Below are 27,550 nucleotides of genomic sequence, written 5' to 3'. Positions count from 1 at the left end.
TCTCAATCTAATAGTTTATGCAGGCTGACGTTGTCATTGGTCAGACAGCCACTGACAAAAACAGTGGGAGGTTCCCGGAAAAATCGCTTAGCAGAAGGGAAGGCCAGACCCCAAGAAGCAGAAGGCAGCCGCTGCCGATGAGGCTAACGAAAGAAGAAAAAGTCATGTAAGTCGAGCTGCCTAATATGATCGAACATGTTAGGAGTGGGAACCCTTAAAGATTGCCCACTCTATGTTACTGAAAAGCTGTTTAGCCTTATTTGGTACAATTTAACCGAACCGAGGAGTCAAGTCCGAGCTCAGCCTAAATGCCCATTAGAGTGGATCGAGTGAGGCTATGAGCTTCGGGCTCTAAGGGACGGAAAATTGAGAAACATTTCAAAGCCAAATAACAACTGCTGCTTGACAGGGTTTTTGATATTGTTTCAATTCCGGAAGAGACACAGTTAGGAAGACCCCAAGTTTCTTTCGGATAGCGTCAAACAGCTGACGACGTGCGGCCGAGAAAATGAAAGTTGTCTTAATGACGTTTTTGACACAGCTGCTAACAATGCTATCAGAAGTTAACCAATTTGTACTTTTTTTTCGCTCCAGAAACGCATTTAGTCGCTCATTAAACACGTTAAACAAAGTTTCCTTTTTCAGTTGCTTAGCATCTATGTTTTGCTGTCGTTTACGCCACTAAGCTAGTGCTAAAATGCTAGGCGAAGAGGAAAGATTGGAACAGTTGGAGTTTGTTTCAGGCATTTAGTCAGATGTTTATTGCTAACAATATTCTCGTTCACAGTCGGGCCTTAAAGTACCACATTTTAAGGCCTTTGTTGGATACTTGATCATTTAATTATCTGCTAATGTCGCTCAGCCTGTGCTAGCTGTTGTGCTAAAGCTAACCACAGCCAGAAATAAGTTTTGCTAACTTGGAAACATTAGAAACTTGAATCATTTCATGTGTTGCGGATATGTATTTAGACCTCATTTGTTTCGACTATAACAAACACTGCTTATGGAGACGGTTAAGTACTTGATAACTGTTTTTATCTGAGAGACTCAGCAGTTTAACTGACGGATTCATGAGCAATCTGTTTTCTTGAAATGATCATACAGGAAACTCCTTTCACGTCCATTTTATTACATTTGCTTATTTTTGTAACCTAACATTTAATTTTGCCTTACAAACTTCGCTCATATCATAAATACCTTTAAATGTCATCTCATAAAGTGTCGTTGCCGTTGATAGGTGTTATGTTACATTTCTCCTACTTATATTGTTAGTTATCTATCTACACGTGTGTCTGCTTACATTTAACAGCACATTAAATCACATGTACCTTCATAGATCCTGTTTATGGCTTAATAAGAGGAGCAGAGTTTGGACCTTTGCGACAGAAAGGAATAATCAGCTATGTGCATGGGCTGTTCTGGTGTTTATGGCATTTGGACCTTGGCCTCATAAAGCAGCAATACGGTTTGGCAAATCAGCCCTGATAGAAGTTATGTTTTTTTTGAAAGAGTATCCTGAAGTTTGTTTTCCAAAGTTTGCTGTCATATTTTATAAGGTTTAAAGGTCACAACACCTAAATGGAAACGAGAGTTTGCATTTCTAATCAGGTGTGTTAAAAGTGATCCCTTTGTGTTTGGTGCTGTCATTATTTGCAATAAAAACGATTAGAGTTTTGATGCTAGTAGGAATAAGTACTTAATAGTTTAGCTTTTGACGTATAGAAAAAATCTAGAAGAGAAACCTAGACAGTTCAAAGCCCACTAATCTGAAGAGGTGAGCAATAATTCAGTCTACTTACTAGAAAGGAATGTGGTTTTTTAAGTTTCTTCGAAACATTAAACTAAATGACAAGATGGTGATTAGGCTTCTGACTTCTCTGTTTGGTTACTGAGCTTCTAAGAGACGTCACAAGAAAGGGAAGTTCCTGTGATTTCCTATTGGCCTTGAAAGTGATTACCATCTTGTTTGCTTGTCCTGTGTTACATCAGTGCATTTGTATTTAAACTTTCAAACAAATTTTTGACTTGAAACACCGTTTGAACAACCTTTTATGAAAAGAATTTGTCATTTCATTGTAGATTCTAGGTGATAATCTGCCTTTGTATCTTTACTGTTTTAACAAATGTCTCTGACTTCAATGTGTAGAACTTGAAATCTTGCTGACTGTATATTTGAAACTGCCATAGCTAAGACTGGATGGTTACTTGGAATAGGGAACAAAGGGAGACCTGTGGTGCAGCCTTTATATCAGATACAACCAGCTGTTCTGTGACCCCACCCTTTTCCACAACATTCGCCTCTGGTTGCCTTCATAAAACTTGTACTGTTTGCTTATTATACCATTAAGATCTGAGGAGCCATCTAGATAAACATAACAATTTGCCAATATTTTCACTTTCAGATATGTATTACTTTTAACTGAATTAAAGGTATGGTTAATGTAATATTTTGCTCTGGGCTGAATTTTAACATTCTCTTGAAAAGTAAAGAGAGGTAAAGAATGTATTTTTTTTCATTGATTATAAGTTTATATTTTTTCGTTTATTTGTAGAAAGTCCAAATAGATAACAGTTAAGTCAGACAATAATATGAAGTGGACAAACTTTGTATTTTTATATTTATATAAAAACAAAACAAGTTGAGAACTCAATGTTGAACCTTGTGCTACACCAACATTATTAACTGTTTCTTTTGTATTATTATTATTATTAATACAGGAAGGTACATATTTTCCTGAGGGACAAAAATACCTTTTAGTTATAGTACTTATTAACTTCCATTCACATATTTAAAGTTTGCACACACTGCCATATTTTGCATTAAATGTAGTGCAGTCCCTGTTGGTGTCTTGGACATCATGCTGGGTGCAGAGCAAACAGGAGGCCATGATGAATATTTAACAGGCTCTTGTGACTGCTGCTGCTTCTTCCTCCCTTTTCCCCTGACCATGTCCTGCTTTTTTCTCTCTCTATCCCATTTTATTATCAAGGTTCTGAGTACACTTTAGAGATTCCCTCTCTCATAATGCATGATTAAGGTACAAGTGTTACAAAAATATCTTGGCGGTATTTCAATTATTACCACTGATTCCTTAAGTGAGGAATGCAGGTGAGGTGTCTTCAGCTGCTTGCAAGCACACAAGTACAGACTGTCCTTTGTTTGTCTAAGTGAGCAGAGCGCCTTCACTCCTTTCTGATTTTTTTAATTTTTATAATTTCTTTTGATGTGCTATGAAATTATTGAGTTCTTGTCTGCCAGGTACCTTCACAACACTGTTGGCATCTGCAAAATATGCAAAAGTTGCAGCTTTTTGAAAAAGGAGTAGTGCAGCTTGCTGATGTTGTAATGCTAACGCATTAGTAGAACATGGTTGCTGTACTGTCAAATAAAACATGCAAGTCCTGAATATTTTATGGACAAAGCTGTGATCTGCAGTCACATGCTAAAGATTAAGAATGAGCTCAGCTGCATGCTGGGGAAAAGCCATGCTTCTTTTTTAAAGCAAAAACCCAAAACTATCTGCACTTATGTCTTATTTTCAGTAGATTACCACACTCTACCAGCAAAAATCTATCTATCTTCATACTCAGTGTAAGAATTCAGCCTCAAATTGTCTGTTAGAATGCTGGATTCTAACAGTGTTCAGCAGTTAAGTGTTCTGCAATCTTCACTTCCTGCTTTTAGCTGAGTTGTTTCCTGTCCTTTGACGGAGCAGAAGTTGACTGACCTAATGTTCGTCATCCAGCTGAAAAAGAGATTTGGTGAAGTTTTTAAGATGGTCATGTCTGGCAAACATGAAGTGAAATGCACTGGTATGTAGGTATGCAGTAGTCATAAAAGCCTCAGTGGTTTATAAATACTGAATTACAATTAATCAAAAATATTGCAGTGGCTTACTTCTGACTCCGTTTGAGTTCCCCTTTTTTACTCTTGACTACACTGAGTCAAAGACTAAATATTTTAGTTATTCAGTCTTTGCAAAACACATGTGAATATTGAAATTGGATATTTTAAAATCTTAAGTTGAATTTTGGGATTTACGTTCATCTTAACTGACTGAATACATGAAATATATCAGAAGGCCTTGTTGCCAAACATCTATGGGATTTAATTATACACCTTTTTGTGTATGTGTGTTTATGTGGGACTCTTTGGATGCACTTTAACAACCAATGATGCAAAGAAATGTCCAATAATATTTTTATAGTTGGCTGTAAGGAAATTTGGTTGTGTCAACACAAACCTCTACCAACAGGAAGTTGTTTATGGTTATTTTGGCTTGATCAGTGCTCAGCTGGTTTAGATGAGGGTCATCTTTAGAAAAAACAAAACAAAACATTTTATCATTATGTATCTGCATAATTAATAATAAAAAAAATACCAAAGTAAATTACTTCCTGGTGACCTGTCTGACTAGGCCACAGTTTGATCGGCTTCTAGGCAAACTGGCTGCACTTTGGTCTATTCCACTTAAAAATAAAAGAAAGGACTGAGCCGTGTGTTGCTTAATGTTGTACCTTTTGCATTTTTGACATGTCTATCTTGAGACTTCTTATTTGCATGTAATAGACTGAGGACCTGTTATTGGACAGCTGTTTTATTATGACATGCTAGAACCAGGTGCATTAATGAGTGTTGCATTTCATGCTCTGCTTCTTTGCATGTCTTATGGATAACCAGCTGGATTAGTGTGCTGCAGCTTTTGGTTAATAGATCTGTTTATATTAACCATTCAGGTTTGCCTTTGTCAAGTACCTTCACCTGGTATTGTCTCATAATCATGTTCAGTAAATATATGTTGCATTATATGCACATATAAGAAAATGACTTGCATCTCAGTACTTCTAGTTTACAAACAATTTTAACTTTAAGTAATTCAGAATTGATTATTTTTGCATTTTGTTTTAGTCCTTAGTGTATGCAATAGCATCTCAAGAAACTTAATAGTATGGTCTCACTGTAGCCTGTGGGAGAAAAACCAAGGGCACAATTTCAAATAAGCCATGAAGTGTTTTCCTTTAGCACTTGTTTATACTAAACATGTTTAAATGAATAACTCTCAAACTGGGTAATGAGTCTGATGGTGGTATTTTGCATCAACAACTTCAGTTTTAAGGTTTTTGAAGCTGACAACAAAGCTTTAGTGCAGAAGTATAAGGATGATTTCTGTTTTTGGTGGCTTTTGATTTTGATTGTATTCGGAGACTGTGGTTGTTTAGTAGAAACTCGATAAACTTAAATGCTTTTCTTCTTTCTTTTACAGCTCTCAATAGTGAGGTGTCGTCTTCCTCCAGGAAAGCTACCTGCATGACCTGAGCCTACCTGCGTTTACCTCAGCTTCACCATCCTTCTGCAAAAAAAACTTAAGCCTTTACTCATTCATCCTCTCCTCCCCCTCCCACACGGCCTTTTTTTTTTTTTCTTGTAATTTTCAACGCTGCAATATGGCAGGGCGAGGTGGACCAGCACGGACCAACGGCACCGCTGCTAGCAACAAGATCTGTCAGTTCAAACTAGTGCTACTGGGAGAATCTGCAGTAGGAAAGTCCAGCCTGGTGCTGCGCTTCGTCAAGGGCCAGTTTCATGAGTATCAAGAGAGCACCATCGGAGGTAAGGACTCCAGGATTTCTGCACGTTTTTCATGACAGACACTTCTGTAAAGCACTGTATTTGTAATCTGTAATATCAGTGAGTTCTGATGTGGTAATTTAAAGATACATGGCATATTCCAAATACAAATCAACAGAAAAAGGTTTTCAGATTTCAGAAATTCTCACTTTTATCCTTTAGATTACAAAACACGGAATAAAACCTGACTAAAACTAGATTAGCTAGATTAGTTTAGATTTCAAAGATAATCAATAAATGGAAAGCTAATAAATTAAATTGTATGCCTTTTAAAACTTTTCACAACTGCATATGTGTTTTTCTTTCTCAATTTCAGTCTGTTTTTTGTGCTGCATTCTTCCACTGGTATACAGAAGTAATTAAAAAATCATTTGGGCTATCTAAAAGGTGCAAAAACCTGATAAACTTTTAATTAAAACTTTCTGCACATGAAGTTATTTGGTTCTTGTCAAACATCCATGTGGGTGTTTAGGTTCTGAACTGTTTGTGCACTCTTGATTTAAAACATCAGATTTCAGCCCTGAAGCAGAAGACTTGTCCATGCCAGTAGAAGTGATCTGACTTCTGGCAGGTCTTACTTATATCTGTTGTCAGTTTAGTCAGGAGAAGGACCGGTAAAACTAGTTCTTCCAAGACCAAAGGATGACTTCAACTGGCTTCAGGCTCTTCACACAAAGAAGGCAGATATCTTTACCGAAACTGGTCAAATTGCAGAAAGTGACAGATGTCTCTTGATTGTTTAAATTGACCTAGATTGTAACATCAAATCAAAATTAGTTAATTGGCGCTTTGAATTAAAGGAGGAATGTTACGAATTGAATTACTAAATAGAAATATGTTAATCCATCTGAAACTGGATTAACAACTGGAAACTTTCCACCTTTCTTTCTTGTATTCCTCAGCTTTCTGTGGGTTTTCCACATTTTTGCCTATTTCAGAAAATACAAACCACTGGGTAGCAGTTTTTGAAATGTGTTCTTTTATATAAATACCTGTATATAAATGTTAAGTATCTTCAGGGCAGTCAGGTGAAAATGTAAAATTGTACATATATTGGAAATAAGTCATTTCATACTCACTTTTTCCCTAATTGTCTTCCCTGCTGTATCTGGTTTCTGATGAGTCAACTTGCATAAGAATGTTGGAACAGGATACTCACCAAAGAATGGGTGGAAATAAAACGAGTCAGCACTTTTCTTTTTTGCTTTCTATTGAACTTGTGGTCGGCGGCATGCCTGGTCAAAGATTACAAAGCTTTAAAATGTGTACTATGCAAGAAGGAGCTAAGCTTTAGGTGTCATGTGAGAGATGGCTGATTGTGTGAGTGTGCATTTCATAAACTAACATTTCCTCCTGGTAAAGTGAGTTGCTTTCTTTTATGTTTTCTACGTGTTTTTTTTGTTGTTTTTTTTAAATTTCTTACTCTGATTGGTAGCGTTTTCAACAGATTATGCACATGAATCATTGATTTCATATTATTAATGTCCTAATTTAGTGACTTATGCTTTTTTCTTTATCATTACACCAAGACGTATTCTGAAGAGAAGTCAAATATTCTCTCTTTTTTAAAAATCTGTTTAAAATTCTATCTCTAATTATCTTTTTAGCTGCCTTCCTCACACAGACGGTATGTTTGGATGATACAACAGTCAAGTTTGAGATCTGGGACACTGCAGGACAGGAACGGTATCACAGCTTGGCCCCTATGTACTACAGAGGAGCCCAGGCTGCCATTGTGGTCTTTGACATCACCAACACAGTGAGTAACAGCCAAAACGCTCTGGTCGTCTAATCTGACTTGCGTAATCAAGTCAGATTTAAGTGTAGTATCACATTGTTTTGCACTTTCCTGTTGTAAAGGATACATTCACACGTGCAAAGAACTGGGTGAAGGAGCTGCAGCGACAAGCCAGCCCCAACATCGTTATTGCGCTGGCAGGAAACAAAGCCGACCTGGCCAGCAAGAGAGCCGTAGATTTCCAGGTAAGGGGAATAAATACAGAATCTACTACAGATTAATTTTCAAGGTCAAAATGCCCTGAGAATTTTCCTTTGGTCCTGTAGGAAGCACAAGCATATGCAGATGACAACAGTTTGCTCTTTATGGAAACTTCAGCCAAGACCGCAATGAATGTTAATGAGATTTTTATGGCTATAGGTGAGTGTTTCTCAGAAGTCCAACTATTAATTCATTAATCATTTAGAGAGGCTGAGAATAAATTGGTACCTCCTAGTAAAACTATAAATGTACTTAAATAAATTTTTGCTTTTGACTGAAAAAAAATATTAGTCTTCTATCGTAGACATTTCAGTGTAAAAGTTTTCTGTTTCTTCTCTTAATATATATTTAATTTTAGTTGTAATAAATGTGATTCTACTTAAAATTTTGGTCATTTGTCTCAATTTTTTTAGGTTAATTGGTAGATAATTATTGGTAGAATTAATCTTTGCAATACTTTAAACCGGAGATTGACCAATTATCTTTATTCTCTGCAACAGCCAAGAAACTTCCGAAGAACGAGCCTCAGGGCGGAGCGGGACAGGGCGGACGGGCCAGAGGTGGCGTGGACCTGCAGGAAACTGCTCCACAGGGCAGAAGCGGCCAGTGCTGTGGAGGTGGAAACTAACTAACTCAATGAATCAGCTAATCCAGCCGATCAACAACACCAGATATTAGCCAGCTGTAAAACGACGCCCCGTTGGTCCAACCAGACCACCAAAAGACCAACTTATCCTCTCAGCACCAACTAACTGTTTGACAAAATGAGCATACTGGCCAGTAGATTGCCAGATCCCACTGATGGTTCCAGCTTGATGAACCTGCCAAAAATACAAAGAAATCAACCTACAGGCTTATTCACAGAATTGCGTTTTTCATCCCTGGACTCGCCATTCCATGACCTTTCTTTTGATGATGGACACATGACGTCACCTTGGAGGGGAAAAAAAACAAATCCCATTCATGGAAGGAAAACAAACATAAGTCATTAACAATTGCTCCTAAGAGAGGCATCTTGTCCACTGTTCTGTGTTTGTATAGAGGAAATCTAATTAATGAAAAGGAAGGAAAATGTGTAAGTTTGATAACCCTATCGTTGCACAGCATGGACTCACTGTACAAATGCACCATAAATGTTTCCATCATGGTCTTATGTTAAAAGCAAGGTGCATATAGAGTCTTAAGGAATTGGATCAGGAGGTTTTCACCAAGAGAGAACAAATGGGCAGATTTCTTATAGATCTGAGCTGTGAAGATTGAATGATTATCTCTATTATTACTGTTTTTCTTTTGGTACAGACTGGTCAGTATGATTTTGAAACCTATCTTAAGGTTTTACAATCATTTATCTATGTTATCCAAACATATTCATTAAATACAACTTTATTAACAATTTCACCCGTATGTAATTTTAGCATTAATGTAATGTTTTTGAATTATCAGTGTAAAATGGGAGATGTGTAAAGATTCTTTTCTTGACCAAAATCACAACTGCATTTGAAACATATTTCTGTATTTGTAACAGACTTTTGAACTTTGAAAACAATCTGTAGTTACTGTCAAAAACACAAATCTTCCCAATCTGTTTGTATTCTGTCAAATGTAATTATTTTTCATGTCTTACTTTATTTTTCCTCTGGAGATTCATGGTATTAAATGCACTGGTTCTGTCTCATCAGCTTTGTGAATTGAGATGTTATCCTCTGCTTCTTTCATTTCAAGGAGGGCTTGAATTTGAGTAATCTTGTCATCCTGGTGTGGCATCACCATCTTACACAGAAGAACTTGCACCAGAACAGCGCTCACTGCTGTAAAGTGGGTAACGGGTAGAGAGTATGTGTAGAGAAGGAGGAAAGAAAATGTAATTTTACAAATAAAAGAGCCGAACGCATCTTTTTGAGTGATTTTATTTTTTTCATATTAAGTGTTAACTTGTTTTTCAAAGAATAAATCCACTTTTGATGGTAGATTTATTTAAACTATGCATCATCTAAATTTGGCATTAAAAATGTCAACATGATATTAAAACCTCACCTTTATAGCTATAGAATTTGTAAAGGTGTTGGAATAACCAGAGTTGGCACTGGTTGTTTTAGTGAAATACCGCGATGCCCCGCCCTCACTTTTTGCAACATACTTCTGGTCAGCTGGCTGGGAAAAAAAAGGCCACCAACTAACCCCAGCAAAGATTGTTTCAGGGAAAAAGTCAGGCTAAGTAAGCAGCTTATATTGTCCTAATACTCCCAGCGCTGTGTGGTGAAAGGCAAAACAGTTAAAACGTAGGCTACTTTTATCATTAGATATTTTGAAAATGCTACATGTTGCATGTGTATGCTCTCTTTTTGCATATTAAAATATCAAACTTTAAAGAAACAGGATTGACTTATTTTTGCAGTAGTTTGAAAAAATTGCTTTCCTGTTTTAAATAAAAGCCAACCGATCACGTTATTAACACCTGCCCACTTCCACGCTCAAAACGGTAAATTGTGTTGCAGTTTCCCTCTTTTCCCTTTAGGGGTCGGTAAGGACTTGAAAACCTGTAGGTTGCTGGAAATGATTATCTCATTTTACAATAGGATAAATTATTTTTTACAAATAAAATTTTACTTTTTTAAATTAAGCGTGAGATTCCGTTATTATTTGAATATAACACAATCTCCAGGTAAACGTTACTTTTAGGTCTGTATATGGAAAACTCATTTTTCTGACTGCACCTAAAGGCAGCGTATGAGCTAATCAGCAGCGGAGGGAGTCTGTACCCGCAGCGTGGATATGTCGGACCCGGCTACACAGGCCTTACAGCCCAGGCTTCTCCAAGCCCAGTCGAGTGGCTCAGCGGCATCCGGTGCTGCAGCAGCAGGCTCCGGTACAGGGAACAGCGACCCGGTTAGACCAGGACTTAGCCAGCAACAGCGTGCGAGCCAAAAGAAAGCCCAAGTCCGAGCTTTTCCATGGGCGAAAAAGCTTGAGAAACTTGGCGTATTCTCCGCGTGCAAGGTAGCTAACATGGCTAGCCAAAGTTTGCAACAACAAAGCAATTATGTGATTGTATCATATTTAATATACCCTATATAATAACGAACTATTAACACAGTTTATCGGCGTAGCTGTACAGCGTTGTAGCTAGCTGCTCTGGCAGAGAAATGGGCATTTAAAATAAACGCAAACTTGTGAAAGGATGTTTTTCCTCGGCTAGCTTAATTGATATCAGTTATTGGCTTGCAGAAACGTGAATTGGTGTGCAATTTAAGTCGCCCATGTGGTTTGTTTTGTTTTTATTCTCAGGCCAGTGACACATGCAAGTGCAATGGATGGAAAAACCCAAACCCCCCTTCAGCTACACGGATTGATCTGCAGCAGCAAGCAGCCAGTCTGAGCGAGCCCTGCCGCAGCTGTGGACATGCACTGGGTACAAACTAACCAGACCCCTTCTCGGAATAACATGCAGAGCTCTGTGCATTTAAACACCAGTTACATTTCTGAAATTATAATTGGTCAACCTGCAATGTGGATTTGGTTATTTTGTCCCTACCAAGCCATACACAAGAAATGATATTTCTATTTTTGCAGAGAGTATTTGTTTAAGTGGGTTCCACACAGTTTAAATTGCTCCAATGTATTCATAGATTATCCCAAATTACTACTGTAGTTTCATGGACTTGGAAAAAAACACAACAAACAAAACATATTCTTACAGTCTATATATAGACAGTGTTTTTGGATGATTGTATTTCTTTTTTATTTTGCCTTTTATAACCAGAAATGTCTCATATGGACACATCATTTATGTGGGTGTGATGCACAAGTTTAGTATATGTATATGCGTGTGTGTAAACAAAAAAATTCTCAAAATTCTAATATGTAAATCACAGGTAAGGGCAAATAAAACTGTAACCAACTACATCTAAAGCCTTTATTCTAGTGAAAGGAGTAAGTCTTTATTTACATCAGTGTAATTGTATATGCCCATTTCATAGCAAACATCATGTCAAGGTATCTTCCTCAAAGTTCCTAATAAGTTGTCCTTGTGTTGCGATGGAGTCGAATCCACATTGAACTTGAAATAGGTTAGAAATGTTCTTAATTTAAGACAATAATACTATGGAGTTTAGGGGTGTAGGATTTTATAATGAGGACCATTCAGTAAAAGGTTGGGCTGACATATCAGATACAGCTTTTAATTGGTTTGAATCTAATATAATATTTATTATTGCCATGGCAAGTTGAAACTTAAAATAGTCTTTGATAAATCTTAAGGTTGGGGTTCCACATGGTTCTGTTCCTGGTACTATTTTACTTACATTTCATTTGCTTCTTTATGTCATCTTCCAGGATTGTTCTGAGATAGTGATTTATTATTTAAGCCATTTTAAAAACTAGTGTCAAAAGGACAAGCTGAGATGGATTTTATATTCAAGATAAAAAAAAGAATATCTACTTACAAAACCCTTTCATTGATCTTTTATCCACCTTGAACTTAGCAGATATTCGGTAAGGAGACTGAATACTTATACTGATGTTTTGTCCCACAGCTGATCATGTGTCCCATCTGGAGAATGTGTCTGAGGATGAGATTAACAGGCTGTTGGGGATGGTGGTTGATGTCGAGAACCTTTTCATGTCTGTACACAAAGAAGAGGACACTGATACCAAACAAGTGTACTTCTACCTTTTCAAGGTAAGCCAGTGCTTCAGTTCAGCTGCAATGATTTTAATTGCCACAGTGGACAGCTTTGTGATCAATGTATTCCCTTGTTTCCCTTAAGCTACTGAGGAAATGCATCCTGCAGATGAGTCAGCCTGTTGTGGAGGGATCCCTGGGAAGTCCACCGTTTGAAAAGCCCAACATCGAGCAGGTAATACAAAGCTTATTATAACAAAGAAAGTTTCAAGAACATTTTTTGTTTTGGTAATTTTGTCCTCCTTTTTGTTGTGCAGGGTGTTTTGAATTTCGTACAGTACAAGTTCAGCCACCTTGCGCCAAGGGAGAGACAGACCATGTTTGAACTATCAAAGATGTTTCTCATATGTCTGAATTACTGGAAGCTTGAGACACCGACGCAATATCGTCAGCGCACCCAGAAAGACGATGCAACAGCATACAAGTTGGACTACACCAGGTGTGTGCAGGAGTTTACAAAAAGAAGGCATGTGTTTATTTTCCTGATCTATGTTAGGTTCAATGCTTAACAGAAGTTTTGATCTCCATTGCTGCCAGGTGGTTGTGCTACTGCCACGTCCCACAAAGTAATGACAGCCTGCCTCGCTACGAGACCACGCAGGTGTTTGGCCGAAACTTACTCAAGTCCATCTTTACCGTTACTCGCCGCCAGCTCTTGGAGAAGTTTAGAGTGGAGAAGGACAAACTGCTGCCAGAGAAACGCACACTTATCCTTACTCACTTTCCCAAGTAAGCGCAGCTTCTCCGATGCTGCCATTTAATGTGGCTTCTGAATGTAGATGCAACAGGGTTGTTGATGAGTTTCTATATAATTTTACATTTCTCATTTTTCAAAAATCACTCTGTATTTATGTTGAATATTTAGATTGCAGTCTCTTTATCATCCTTTATAGATCAGTTATTCATGGATGCTTGTTTCCAGGTTCTTGTCGATGCTGGAGGAGGAAATCTACGGGGAAAATTCACCGATATGGGAGGCTGACTTCACCATGCCTGCCTCAGAAAGCACACAGATTGGACATCAGACAGGTGAGGCTGTGCTGGAGTCGCTTATTTGATTGAAATGGACATTATAAGAATAAAACACATTTTTAAGAACCCACTAATGGTCCTGCGATGACATGTCGGGGTTTTCTGCTTGGCCAAACGTGTGCATGGCCAAACCTGTGCATCCTAAAAGTTGTTAAATCTCCTCCAATTGTAGGTAATTTTTTTTTCACTTAGCAGAATTGCTTATTTCAAATTGTCTTGAGACCTCTTTAAGCTCCTTACCTCATTTCTCCGTATTGTTAAATTTGATTTTGAGTATTCATTGGTTCAAATACCTTAGAAAAACAGAAGCTATGTGGAAATTATATGAGGTTAATATATTTGGTCTAACAGACATAAAGTGCAGAGTTATGCTGTTCTCAAAGTTGTGTGGATTTGTAACTGTGTGGTTTTGTGTTTGCAGTGATCAGTCCTGCTTCAGCGTCCGGGTCTCCTGCTTTGTCCAAATGTCTGAACAGCTCCTCCTCTCAGGGCAGTACGGATACAGGAGGCGTAGAGCCCATCACAGGTCAGTGACTGACTCTCCTTTGGTTTACTCTTTAAGCTAAAAATGCCCGGCTAAAAAAAGAACTGCAGATAGATGTTTACTTTGCTTGATGCCGATGATTTGACCCGTCTTAAACAGCCTAACACCTTTTCCAGGATTTCTCTTTAGAGGTGATTGTTTAAGAAATTAGAAACAGTTAGCCTTGTAGTTATTTGGTTAGTTAAATCCAGATAGCAATTTATTTTTTGGAAAGGCGGTGTGCACAAAATTGTATTTGATTTCATAAAATATAGCAGTCTGGCCTAAAATATGAAAATATTTTCACAAAAATGAACAATATAAAAAGGCCTAATTGTTGTTTTAACCTGAAAAATGTCACTTCCTCTTTAGGGGACAAACGCAAACTTCCAGAGGCATTGACGCTGGAAGATGCTAAGAGGATCCGTGTGATGGGGGACATTCCTATGGAGTTGGTGAATGAAGTCATGATGACGATCACTGATCCTGCTGCTATGCTCGGACCGGAGGTCTGTCCCACTAAACCTGCTCAGCAATTAGTATCATTTGATTTACAGTAATCTACTAAATATTTCTCCCTTTATGTTAAATGACTGCAATCCACTGTAGTTTTTATGTATATAAAAAACCAAAAGTACTAACAGATAATTAATGGTTCTAGACTAATCTGCTGACACCTAATGCTGCTCGTGACGAGACAGCCAGACTAGAAGAGAGACGGGGCATCATTGAGTTCCATGTTATCGGAAACTCCCTTTCCCAGAAGTCCAACAAGAAGATCCTGATGTGGCTTGTTGGCCTTCAGAACGTATTTTCCCATCAGTTACCTCGCATGCCCAAAGAGTACATAACACGACTCGTGTTTGACCCGTAAGTGAATGTTCTCCTACTTTATTTTTTGTAATCTTTTTTTTTTTTTTTTCTGGCAAACCTTCCCTAACAATCCCTGTTTTCACAGGAAGCACAAAACCTTAGCCCTCATTAAAGATGGCCGCGTCATTGGAGGCATCTGTTTTAGGATGTTCCCCACTCAGGGCTTCACAGAGATTGTGTTCTGTGCCGTCACATCCAACGAACAAGTCAAGGTAACTATGACCTGGACTACCTTCCACATTACTTGTGTTTTTCTGGCGCTCAAAAAAGTTTCAGTCGTTTATTTTTTTTTCCAGCCTCATTGGAGAGTTTTCATGCATCCCTGTTAACAATCACGTTGTAACATCTCAATCAGATTTAAATTCAGACTTTAACAAGATCAGTAAAAAACATTGATTTTAGAAAAAAAAATGAAACATTTTGGTTTATTCAAAGTTGGAGTTGCTGGTGTTTGTGTTTGGACAAAGTTGGCCCAAGTCATAAGCAAACTAGGTTGCTCCATATGGCCCACAAACCATCAGGAACCTCCTGTTGATACATTTGATTGAAAATGAGAATACTGATTATATCATTATAGATAAATGAAAAGATGTTTAAGATTTAAAGGAATTGGCAAGTTTAGTTTGTAAAAGCACTACATGAGTACAGTGTGGGAAGATCTGCAAGATATTTTATTTGACATCTGTACATCTCGGTAAATAATAGCAACTTATCTGTTTACTTTTTTTAAAGGGCTATGGCACCCACCTGATGAACCACCTGAAGGAATATCACATTAAACACAACATCCTTTATTTCCTCACTTATGCTGATGAGTATGCCATTGGCTACTTCAAAAAGCAGGTACTGGAGGCACAGCAAGTCCATTATCAGTGCTTCTGTTGATTCATGTGTCCTTTATCCTTAATATTATTTTTTTTTTCTATATAGGGTTTTTCCAAAGATATCAAAGTGCCCAAGGGTCGATACCTGGGCTATATCAAAGACTATGAGGGAGCAACCTTGATGGAGTGTGAGCTAAACCCAAGGATCCCCTACACAGAGCTTTCGCACATTATTAAAAGACAGAAGGAGGTGTGTAAGGATGATAATATCTTTATTGCAAAAAAGACCAGCTTTGAGTGTATCTGTGTTTGTAATACTGTATGTTTATTATGTCCAATTTTGGCTTGATCATTCTAGATTATAAAGAAGCTGATTGAGAGAAAACAGAGTCAGATCAGAAAGGTTTACCCAGGTCTGACCTGCTTCAAAGAGGGCGTGCGACAGATCCCAGTGGAAAGCATCCCTGGAATAAGTGAGTGTGTTTAAAGTGTAAGCTGACATGTACAATTAAATTATTCATCATATGACTAAGATCTGTATTTGTTTCAGGAGAGACAGGCTGGAAACCCAATAGCAAGGACAAAGGGTAAACACCTTCTATAGGCTGTATTGATTATTTTACCCATTTTTTAATCTTTTATTTGCATGTAGATAGTCTTTGCATCATTTATAGTTTAACCATTGATCTTTTGCAGGAAAGAGGTGAAGGACCCTGATGTGCTTCACAACATGCTGAAGAACCTTCTGGCACAAATAAAGGTTAGAATCACCTGCCAACAGAAAACAAAAATAACCAAACTGGGACTAATAAAAATGGTTCTACGTTGGCTTGAAAAGTAAAGAATTTGTATGAATCATTTTCTGTAACTGGTTCAGTGTTTTAAACAAGAAAATATAGAATATCAAAGGTTTGCTTTTTCTGAGCATATTCCTTAAACCACATGTTCACCAATCTGTACACTAGAATTGATCATTTTTCAGGAATTCAAAATATCTTAAATTTTCTATTCAATAATTGCATTAAGACTAAGAATGACTGATACAAAGTACTTGCAGCATAATTTTTCTCCTTTGCTCACAGCAAACTGGAAAAGCACTTTATGCTTATATCACTGCTTCCATTTAAAGTTTTACCATCAATATTTTGTTTTCTGAGTTGTAAAATTAAACTTAAAAAACATGCAGACAATGCATTTTTCTGCATTTTTGATTGGATAGAAGACCTCAGAATTTTGTACCATAACAACACAATGAACATTTCCACCGTTTGTTTTGTCAAATCCATTGTTGGCCAATTTTAGGGTTTTGCAGCAGCCTGAAAGTTGAAACCTCTCAACAGTTTCAGAAGCAGTTGAGAAGTTGCAAAGGTTTTGTTTCTAGAATAAAGCACATAATTTATAATATAACCAATGAATAATTAATAAGGACAGCTAGTGCATAAAAGCTGCTTTGTGGTAGCATTAGCACATTATCAGTAATGCATTACAATAGCCAATAGTGTGCCACTCATACATGCAGTGCCCTAACTTTTTCAGTTTGTTGTGTTCTGTGATGAAGCACAAGGAAAAGAAAAAAGAACATTTTTTATGCAATTACACTGCATAACTGATTTAAAAATGTAGAGGAAGTGTTAAATTTTTCCTTAGATAAAGAATTTTCTAGGTTTAAAGTTGGAAAGTCTGAACCAGCCCTTTACAAATATGCCTGACGTACATATGGAGCTTTGTGATTGCCACAGTAAAGTAATATTTCAATATAATTTAATTAGACTTTGTCAAATTTGTCACTTTGTTTCATTAAATCTTTTACACATTACGCAATTCTTATAAAGTGAAAATCCTTGTGTTTTGAATAATTTGATTTTGCTGTTGATTTTTTGATACAGCACAAGCATTTTCAGGGTAAATGTTTTATATTCACTGGTTCAAAATGTTTTTAAAGCCATCGAGAAAGTCTGGAATTCTGGGTCTAGAAAAGTGTGGAGTTATAAAGCTGTTTTTTGAAGCTATGTAGTAAATTGATTTTATTCTATTTTTTTGTTAGACTCATCCTGATGCTTGGCCTTTCATGGAACCAGTGAAGAAATCTGAAGCTCCTGATTACTATGAAGTCATCCGCTTTCCTATTGGTAAGAGAGTATCTACCTCTTTTTAATAGATTAACATCATCTATATGTTTATTCTTATTTTAAATGTCCAAAGCCTGGTATTTCACGAAATATAAACTGCATCAAACAAATTTAAAACAGCATATCCTATTGGTTTATTTGATAAATTCTTCACTATTTTTTTTTATTCTATTTTTATGTAGTAAATAGATCTTGAAGTCATTTTTTTCAAAAATATTTTAATCCACTTCTTTCCTGGACTGGCTTAGAATTAGCAAATGTATATATGCTGTGTCTTATTTTGGAATTCCTGGATTTCCTTAGCACTATTAAGTGTTTCTCTTTACTTTTACATTGAGACCTGAAGACCATGACAGAGAAACTCAAGAACAGATACTATGTAACCAAGAAGCTCTTTATTGCGGATCTTCAGCGAATCATCAGCAACTGTCGCGAGTACAACCCTCCAGACAGCGAGTACTGCAAGTGTGCCAACACGTTGGAGAAGTTCTTCTACTTCAAATTAAAAGATGGAGGCCTGATAGAGAAATGAACTATAGCTTATGTGAAAAAAATATTGCCAGCTTTCGTCATATCTGGGGTAAGAAAAATGTATGAAAACAATACAATTTGGAAAGGATTTATGGGACTTAAGAAAAGAAAGGCATCACAGTCAGCTGAGCATTAACAGTGTCAAACTGACATCTTCTTCAAGTCATCTTGTGGCATTTCCCAGAACTCAGTGGGAGAATAATGTGAATTATTCATGCCTCATTGAGTGTACCAAAGTTTTACAGGTCCAAGATTTAAAACTGCTTCTGTTGTGTTATTTACTGATTCATATTTATTGTCATTGAATAATGGTTTAGTTGCATAAAACAAGACACAGGAGCCAGTGTATGTTAGAAAACTGGACTTTGGGACCTAAAGCCACGTTGCCTTCTGTTACTGAAAGACACTTGAACATCCCAGCCAGTTCACAGACGTGAAGATTGCCCTTCTCAGAGGATTTGTTTGGAGAGAGTGAAAGTTCACTCAAAATATTGAGTCCACTTGAATCAGTCATTAATTGAAAAATGTAAATAGATTTTTGTTTGCTATAACATGGAAAAAAAGTGTTTGTTTTTTTCCCCTCAAGTACTGGTGGTCTTTTTTTTTTTTTTGGATTATAGAGAAATAAGTTTTATCATCATTTAGGGAAACAGCTTTTTAAGGCATTGTTTACTCCAGACAGATGAATCTTCTTCTGAAGTTAAAGGACATGTTTGGCCTCACTTCCAGGCATGGAATTGGTTTTAAATATTTCCTGTGCCAAACTAAGCAGTTTCCAGAAAACAAACATTTTTGTGATCACAGCATCACGCACTTTCATGATATTAAAGAAGCTCTCCAAGCGTCATTCTGTTAGCAAGGTTTTGTACCAGATACTTCACTACAAGGTCTCATTATTAGCTTTAAAAAATCCCTGTATTGGTGAATAGCAGGTGATGGCACCGGTTAGTTTTTTTTTGTAGTCAGTTTTCTCAAACATGTTATAAGTAGTACTATGTTTAACATAACACACACTTTTTTGTTGGATTATTAAGATGAAGATGCAAACAAAGTGGGGAGAAGAAATCCAGGAAGACTTGACTTTGGTTTAATTCCATATTGACTGCACACAACCCGAAGTAGATGTTAATTCATAACAGTTTACATTTTTTCCTTTTTTAGAAAATAACCCACTTGTTTTTGCTGTTTATACATTTGCTATTTACCTATAAACCATTTTTTATTATTGGTCAGTGTCAAAGTGCTTCCTGAGCTGCATCTAGTTTTTCAGGGAGGTAAATGTCAAATGCTGACTGATTCAGCGTATTGAATGTTTCATTGACACTGTATGTGTGTGATAATCTTTTATTTTGTACTTGAATGACTTAAGAGCTTTGTTGAAGTGATGTCAGTGCTGCATTATTCAGGGTTTTCAATAACGCAATTTCACCTTAAATCCACCTATGCTGCATTTCAATCTCTTAATAAAAAAGCTTCAGTTGGAGTGAAGCTTCCGGCTGTTGAATTGAATGCCATTTACTGTAAAACTGTTCATGACAATAAATAAGTTTTTATGTAAGTATTTGATCATGTTTTCAGGTGATTTCCATCTCTGACTCACTCAGTAATTACCCTGAAGAAAAGCATCAACTTGTGTGATTTAACTTGGAGGTCATCCAAGAGGTTAATCATCTATGGAAATTCTGGTTCTAAAAAGTATAAAGGTATTTTTTTCTTTCTACTATAGTGAAAGAAATTGTCACACTAGTATAGTGTGACAATTATTGAATCTGTAAAGCCTTTATCATCCATTTTAAGTTGTAGTCCATGCCTCACGTGTGAGAGATTGAATATGATGGGGTGAGGTTTGGTTTGCTGTAAAGTTGGTCCTGTCATTTTGGAGAAAGAGTGTCTATGTCTCAACTCTCACATATTGTTGCAAGATAGGGATTCTGTCCAAAAGATTCACATACCACATATATGCTGAAAGTTACCTCCACCATTTCTAGGTTAATTCTTAAAAAAATGGTTCAGAAGCCCCATCTTGGTTTTGACAGAAATTTTCTATGGATTCTGACTGGATTTCACTGGATTTAATTTACAAAGCTTGATAGGGAAAAATGTCAATGTGCAAAGCTTGTGGAGAGTCATCAATTGCAGTGAAAACTGGCTGATGTCTTAGATTTCTCCTTCCATTTCACAAGTGTTGATGTCTGTGGTTTTGATATAGGAAGTACAAAAAGTACTTGGAATATAGATAATTTTGGGAGGCATATTTCCATTGTGGGTTTGTAACCATAGGATTCTCCAGAGTCAGCTGGGAAGACATGTTTGTGTTCCCTTCTTGGATCTGTCTGCTACTCAATCTCAGAGAAGTTAGAGGATAAATGGATGTGCCTTTCCTGCCGCATTTTTGTATCTGCGTACTTGATTGTGCCCATTTAATTAAAAAGGCATTAATATCTGCCCAACATTTCAAAAGAATACATTAGACACCATTAAGTTTTATTGTTTTTTTTGACTTGGGCAGAATAAATTGACTTCACTGCTAATGGGTCTGGTGTTTCAAAAGTTAGTTGCTTTCCTACAGATTAGTTTGCAAATAGCTCTGGTTTAACTAGGCATTAAAGCGTCATTATTGGACATAAAGTGATAAGCTAATAAGCTAATGTCCAACACAAAATTACTTTGTTCTAAATTTTTACGGCTGGGCAATGTATCGAGTATATGTTGATACATATGTTGATGAGTGATATATATTTGTTATATTGTAAACCACAAAATAGCAAAAAATATTGGGATAATAGATTTTCCTCATATCGCTCAGCCCTAGTGCCAATGGATACTTTGAAAGAAACTACAGAATGATCTAGTGTCATTTGTGTTTAAACAAATGTTTCAGCATTTATAAATCCGAAACTGCAAAAGCTAACTAAATAGTTGTGTCTTCTCTGCTGCAAGGCTTTAAGTTTCACTTTCCCAAAAGGAAAAACAAACATGCACTGCTGTTAAGGGTCTGTATGCAAAGTCTTACTGTTGTGGCCATTCAGATATGTTAGCAGTTTTAAACGTTTGAAGCACCCCAGGTTGGATTAAATCAAGTTTGTGCGAGAATTACTCCACATGCTTAGGATTTTGTTTTTTACTTCTTTTTTTTCTCATTTGGCTCTCCATACAGCTTTTCTTGTAATTACTCCATCAAACAACTGTTCTAAACATTGTGCATTCAGGAAGATATCTATTTTTGTACATTATGGTCTAAGTCAGGTGTCAAACTCCAGTCCTCAAGGGCCGGTGTCCTGCAATTTTTAGTTGTGCCACAGGTACAAAACACTGGAATGAAATTGCTTATTTACCTCCTTCTTGTGTAGATCAGTTCTCCAGAGCCTTGATAATGATCTAATTATTCTATTCGGGTGTGGTGCAGCAGAGGCACATCTAAAAGTTGCAGGACAGCGGCCCTTGAGGACTGGAGTTTGACACCTGTGAGTATATTTACTAGGTGCTAAGTAAATATAGTATATTTTTCTTTATCATGGTTCCAGATTTGTCTGTGAATTTAATCAAAAAAAAGAAAAAAGATTTCAGTTTACTCAGTGCAGTTTGTTTATAAATGTACCCAAATATTCCTATTTTGTTATTGCTGTTTATACTTATTCTGACTGTTCTTTGAACTTGATGCTACTGAAACATTTTTTGTTATATTAATGATGTTTTATATTACTTCAAGCTTAATTGTGAACAATAATGTAATCAGAAAGTGATTAAAAGTGTAACTAAAGCAAATAAAAACAATTTGCAGGAACAAGCAGAGACTTGAATATTTTATATATGAGCAGAAACTTGCTGTAAGTTTTGTTTTCTTGTTGTATGAACAAGAGAGGGGCCCGGTTAGGGTACATCGAACTGACCAGGAAGTAGAACTTTTAACAGATTTGAACTTCTGCCGACAAACATAATAAATAAATAGATGTAGACCGAATTCATAGGTACATGTGAGGAAAATATTTTATTTCAAATGAAGGTTGTAAAAAAATCTTCTCTGTGTTAGGATCGGGTTTCTTGTGTCATTGCATAATGACTGTAAAGTGTTGCTCTTCCAGAAACTCCCTCAGTAGGGCCACACTTATTGGGTCAGATGTTTTGTACTTTCGTTTTCCAGTTTAAGCGTCACACCGAAACTATTTAAAACCCCAGCACCTGCCTTGTGAAATGACAGTAGAGAAGACAAAGAAGCTGAAAGCACAGAACTGTCCTCTATCACTCCTAACTGGTAAGTTTTAAAGCTTCTCTTACTTCCTAACGTAGATTAATGAGAATAATTAAATCCTTTATGCTCCCCTTGTAAAATGCCTGTATTTAGCAGCTTCCTAAGACTAAGCACAGGATGGCAGAGTTTAAACTACGTTCCTACCAGAAGGAAGTGGTTGAAAGGGCACTGAAGGGAGAAAATGTTATCATTTGGCTTCCAACTGGAGGTGGAAAGACCCGAGCTGCTGTCTATGTAGCCAGAAGGCATTTGGAGACCACAGCAAATGCTAAAGTGATGGTGCTGGTCAACAAGGTACTCAATCAATGAATAGAGAGAAAGAGAAACACAAGGTATGTATTTAAACACATTTCTTTACTTACTATTCTAATCCACTCATAATTACAGGTTCATCTTGTGGACCAACATTACACCAAAGAGTTTAAGCCTTATCTGGGTAATGGTTATAGACTCATGAAAGTCAGTGGTGACAGCCAGGAGAAGGATTTCTTCGGGATAGTGGTGCAGGACAATGACGTGATCATCTGCACAGCCCAGATCCTGTATAATGCTTTGATCAACAAGGAGGAGGCAAAACACGTTGAGCTCTCAGGTCTGTGAAGCTGAACAGGAAACTTCATGGTGCTTATGGAGCTGAGGAAACCTAACCACATGCTCCATTTATGTTTGCACTCAGATATCACTCTACTGATAATCGACGAGTGCCATCACACCCACAAGGAGTCAGTCTACAACAAAATAATGAGATGCTACGTGGAGAAAAAGCTGAAAGGACAACGACAGATACCACAGATCCTGGGTCTCACTGCCTCACCTGGGACAGGAGGTGCAAGGGTCCTGGAAGATGCTGTGAATCATGTGCTGGAGGTCAGATGAACTAAAATTCAGGATTTTACCTCTTTTATTATCATTAACTTCTACTGAAATTTACTCTTTTTCTTCTCCATTTTTCAGATCTGTGCCAACTTAGACTCAGTTATTGTCTCAACTAAAAACTACACTCCTGAGCTGGAGGAGAAGGTGCCCCGGCCCCAAAAGACCTTTGACATTGTGGAGAAGAGAGCAGCAGTAAGTACATTTTGTGTTATGTAATATAACAGACAAACAGTATTTAGTATTTGGCTAACTTAGGAAGTTAGGTCACAAAGAGGTGCAGTATCTGCTACACAAGGCCCTTTTAACGGATGATATTCCACACCACCCAGGATGGCATGTCACACACACACATGAACAGGCAGCATGTTTTTCTATTTTCACAAAGACTCTACATTGACTCCCATTCATTTGTAATTAATTTATATTCTATAAATATATATATATATATATATATATATATATATATATATATATATATATATATATATATATATATATATATATTCTATAATATATATTCTATAAACGTCCCTAGGCTCAAGGTTAGATTTAGGACACCTTGGTCCTAAACTGATATCAGCACTTCTTTTCATGGGGACTGGGCTTTGGGCCCCATAAGGCACACTCCATGCTCACAAATTTATATTTGTTTGAAAAATGGGCCTTAAAATGTATCAAATACAACGCCACACACTCAAAAGCTGGTTGTGTTGACCTAAAACACTGTTTTCACTGCACCTGTTTTCTTAAAGGACCCATTTGGAGACCATATCAAGTGGATGATGCAGCAGATTCACGGATTCATGAACCTTCCTTCTGACGTGAGGCTTAGAGAGTGTGGCACACAAGAATATGAGGCAGATGTTGTGATTCTGGAGCAACGAGGTAAGAGTATTGACTTCAGTTTAATTGTTTCATTGTTTTTTAGACTGATAAAAAGCTATTTGATCCTTGAAGAGGGCATCGCATTTCATTGATTATACTAATACATGTGTATCTTTTTGGATCAGGAGTTAGAGAGGACAACAGGCTCTTGGCACAATGCGCACTCCATCTGAGACAGTATAATGATGCTCTACTCATTAATGACACGCTGCGAATGATGGATGCATATCGCTCTTTGGAGGAATTCTACAACACAAAAGTCACTACGGCCATTGATGGGACAGATTACTTCCTGGTGGGACTTTTTCAAGGTGGGAATTCTGAGCTTGTTTTGTTTTTCTGCCTCCATTGAAGTTCTATGTTCATTATACAAACATATCTATCTGTGCTATGTTTTTTGTTTTGATACAGAGAATCAGGTGGAGCTGAAGAATTTTGCTACAGATTCCCGCTTTGAGAACCCAAAAATGGCAAAACTTGAGAGCACTCTCCTTGGCCAGTTCGGTCCAGATGTCCAGTCTCGGGGCATTCTCTTTTCCAGAACTCGCAGGAGCACCCACTGCCTCCTCGACTGGGTCCAGAAGAAAAGGACATTGCAGAAAGCCGGGATAAAGGCTGCCATCCTTACAGGGGCTGGTAATGGCATCACTTATATGACACAGGTTTGTCTATGAAAGATTCAATCAAACAAAAAGCTTTTCCCTCTCTTTAGCAACTTTTCAAAGATGTATTTTTTATTTTTTTACATATTTTATGCTTTTTTGTAGAATGAGCAGGCAGACACAATCCGCAACTTCCGAAATGGTACACTGAACCTCCTGATCTCCACCAGTGTGGCTGAGGAAGGCCTCGACATCCCTGAATGCAACCTAGTGGTACGATATGGACTCCTTACGAATGAGATTGCACAGCAGCAGGCCAGTGGACGTGCCCGAGCAAGGGACAGCCAGTATTCAGTGGTCGCCCAAGAAGGCGGACGGGAGATCCGCCGAGAACGCATCAACGAATACTTGGAAGAGCTGACTGGAAAAGCCATCGCTAGGGTCCAGAGTATGAGTGAGCATGAGTTCCGCAGAAAGGTGAGGATGTAACAAAAGTTCCTTTTTTGCTATATTATTCTTTGCTGCTTACAATTTCTGTTTTTTTTTTTCTTCACAATTTTTAGACCAATGAAATTCAAACACAGACCATTATTATGAATAAAGTTTTACAAGATCGTAAAACGGAGAAGAAGAACCGACATGCTGCTTCTAGCATCAGGATCTTGTGCAGAAACTGTTTTGCACAAGTGGCATCTGGGAGTGACTTTAAACTTCTTGAAAATGCACACTATATCAATGTAAATTCTGACTTTAAGTGAGTTCACCTCTTCCCAAAGACACGATGTCCAACGTAAACCCTACTGAAACATCTTTCATGTCCTAAATGTTGCTTCTATATTCGCTTAGAAATCACTACAAACTGGGTGGAGAGGTGGTGCTAGAGAAACGTTTTGAGGACTGGGAGCCTGGATGCACAGTCAGCTGTAATAATGGCAACTGCAACAAGGTACAGATGGTGCTTTGATGAATAATACAAATCATCATTACAGTTGATGGTGGTTATTTTGGAATCTGAGGCTTACTTCTGTTTTCATCTACAGGATTGGGGATTTGAAATGAAATACAAGAAGGTAGCCATACTTCCAAATCTTGCCATCAAGAACTTTGCCTTGGAGACACCTGAAGGAAGGGTCACAGTTAAAAAGTGGAAGGATGTTCCTTTTATGGTCGAGGAGTTTACATTTGAACAGTACTGCAATGACCACTTCCCAGACTTGTTTGATTAAGACATAGAAAAGCTCAGTGTGTTTTTCTGACTCCATTTTCCTTTTTGTTTCCTCTACATTTTTAGAGGGATATGGTCAAAATTTGTTGTACTGTCGGAGGTGCTTGAAAATAAGCACATCCTTTAAAAAAAAAAAAAAATTTCACTCCATGTTAAGTCATATTAGTGCTGGCGGGCCAGTGAGATAGAAGCTTAAAAACCCATTGCTTATTGATCATGCTTGAAATTAGCGAGACGGCTTTGTTTATGCCCAAGGTCTTCCCTGTGCTGCACATATGATACGCTTTTCCTCAGCTTCATTGAAAGTCAAAGCAGAAAACTATCTTTGGTGTTGCATAAGCTTTGCTGAACATATTGTATTCACACAGGACTCTACATGAATTCTCTTTCAGACACTTTAGTAGGAATGAAACATTTAGAATCAATAAAGAATGAATTTGAATGCTTTATATTTCTTCACTCATGTATACGTTTTAAACCAATTCAAAGCGGAAATAAATTTTTTAATTAAATTTCCTTTGAAGCTGTTCTTTGATTTTCCACTAGGTGGCAGTGTCGATTAATCCAAGTTGTTTCCAAACTACGAGCGTTGGATCACTGAGATTCAGAGAGCCTTCAGCAGCAGAAATGATTCTTAATCCAAACATGTGCTACAACAAACAACAAAAAATGAGGAATGATCACAATCTTTACAGTATTTTCTGAAGAGAGACCCTGAACTTCTCCCTTTAGTGAAGGACCTCCTAAGACACAATACACAAAAGTAGTCAGTTCAGTTTGAAGAAAAATAACTTGTTCATTTTTTTTATGAATATTTATCACACAAGATTGAAATTAAACCACTGTTGACCCTTTTTTAAAATCCCCATTCTTTGATTCAAAATGGGAAGTTGTGGTTAATATTAACAGCTTGAAATAGCTTCTCTTTGTACATGAATCCGCTTTCATTAAAAATCAGCAAAGATACAACTATCAAACTTTAGTCCAGAAGACATGCTGAACAGATTCATCTTTGACCTATGAAATGTCTTTGAGCGTTTCTCCGGGCAGGGACAGAAATGGGTCGGCCCTGCAGTATCAAATCTGCCTTAATCCTTTCGAATCTGTCCGAGAGCTGAAATCAGAGCTGCTTTCATGGACATAATCACAATAAAAACAGACTGTTTCGCTGTCAGTCCTGACTCAGATGTTGGTGAGCAGAGGGAAGCCATGCAGGATGATTTTCTCTCTGATCAAGCTCAAGCTTTTACAATCAGCGCTGATTGCTTCCTCTTCCCCCCCCAACTCAACGCCCTATGCATCCAAATTGCAATTAGCTGTCTTGTGAAATTAAAGCAGCTTGGAGTACATGAGAAACAGATGACATTCTCTCTCTGTAGCTATGTGAGACTGGTTGAGTGTGTTTGTGCTACAAACACAATAGAGTCTACTCTCTGGAATCCAGGATGCACACATGTAGACACACCTGTGTGTGCAAAAGCAGGCCAGAATA

The 27,550-nt window shown here is 37.4% G+C and overlaps 3 protein-coding genes across 4 annotated transcripts; all 3 read left to right on the top strand.

The window, feature by feature from the left end:
- Positions 1-11: 11 nt before the first annotated feature.
- On the top strand, positions 12-9,519 carry rab5c (RAB5C, member RAS oncogene family). The gene is made up of 6 exons (XM_028041827.1): positions 12-166; positions 5,265-5,611; positions 7,237-7,388; positions 7,490-7,612; positions 7,694-7,787; positions 8,129-9,519. Exons 2-6 carry the CDS (start codon positions 5,446-5,448, stop codon positions 8,254-8,256), a joined length of 663 nt encoding a protein of 220 aa, XP_027897628.1. The 5' UTR covers positions 12-166; positions 5,265-5,445; the 3' UTR covers positions 8,257-9,519.
- Positions 9,520-10,353: 834 nt separating this feature from the next.
- On the top strand, positions 10,354-19,787 carry kat2a (K(lysine) acetyltransferase 2A). Its single transcript, XM_028041823.1, has 18 exons — positions 10,354-10,625; positions 10,914-11,037; positions 12,161-12,306; positions 12,395-12,484; positions 12,567-12,748; positions 12,847-13,038; positions 13,232-13,338; positions 13,763-13,867; positions 14,237-14,373; positions 14,526-14,734; positions 14,823-14,949; positions 15,470-15,580; positions 15,668-15,811; positions 15,920-16,034; positions 16,112-16,148; positions 16,258-16,321; positions 17,606-17,690; positions 18,029-19,787. The coding sequence occupies exons 1-18, from the start codon at positions 10,401-10,403 to the stop codon at positions 18,220-18,222; spliced, it is 2,394 nt and encodes a 797-aa protein (XP_027897624.1). The 5' UTR covers positions 10,354-10,400; the 3' UTR covers positions 18,223-19,787.
- A 2,555-nt stretch (positions 19,788-22,342) lies between these two features.
- dhx58 (DEXH (Asp-Glu-X-His) box polypeptide 58) lies at positions 22,343-26,574 on the top strand. Of its 2 annotated transcripts, none has more exons than XM_028041824.1 (12): positions 22,343-22,473; positions 22,564-22,764; positions 22,858-23,062; positions 23,147-23,337; positions 23,425-23,538; positions 24,099-24,231; positions 24,357-24,542; positions 24,643-24,893; positions 24,999-25,310; positions 25,397-25,587; positions 25,680-25,779; positions 25,874-26,574. In XM_028041824.1, the coding sequence occupies exons 2-12, from the start codon at positions 22,588-22,590 to the stop codon at positions 26,057-26,059; spliced, it is 2,046 nt and encodes a 681-aa protein (XP_027897625.1). In that variant the 5' UTR covers positions 22,343-22,473; positions 22,564-22,587; the 3' UTR covers positions 26,060-26,574. The 2 variants fall into 2 exon arrangements, with proteins under 2 accessions (XP_027897625.1, XP_027897627.1); XM_028041826.1 differs by having other exon boundaries at positions 22,360-22,473; positions 22,567-22,764.
- Positions 26,575-27,550: the final 976 nt, after the last annotated feature.

The sequence above is a fragment of the Xiphophorus couchianus genome, chromosome 16, assembly GCF_001444195.1.
Source record: "Xiphophorus couchianus chromosome 16, X_couchianus-1.0, whole genome shotgun sequence".
Taxonomy (NCBI): Eukaryota; Metazoa; Chordata; class Actinopteri; order Cyprinodontiformes; family Poeciliidae; genus Xiphophorus; species Xiphophorus couchianus.
This window is presented reverse-complemented; position numbering and strand designations above follow the sequence as displayed.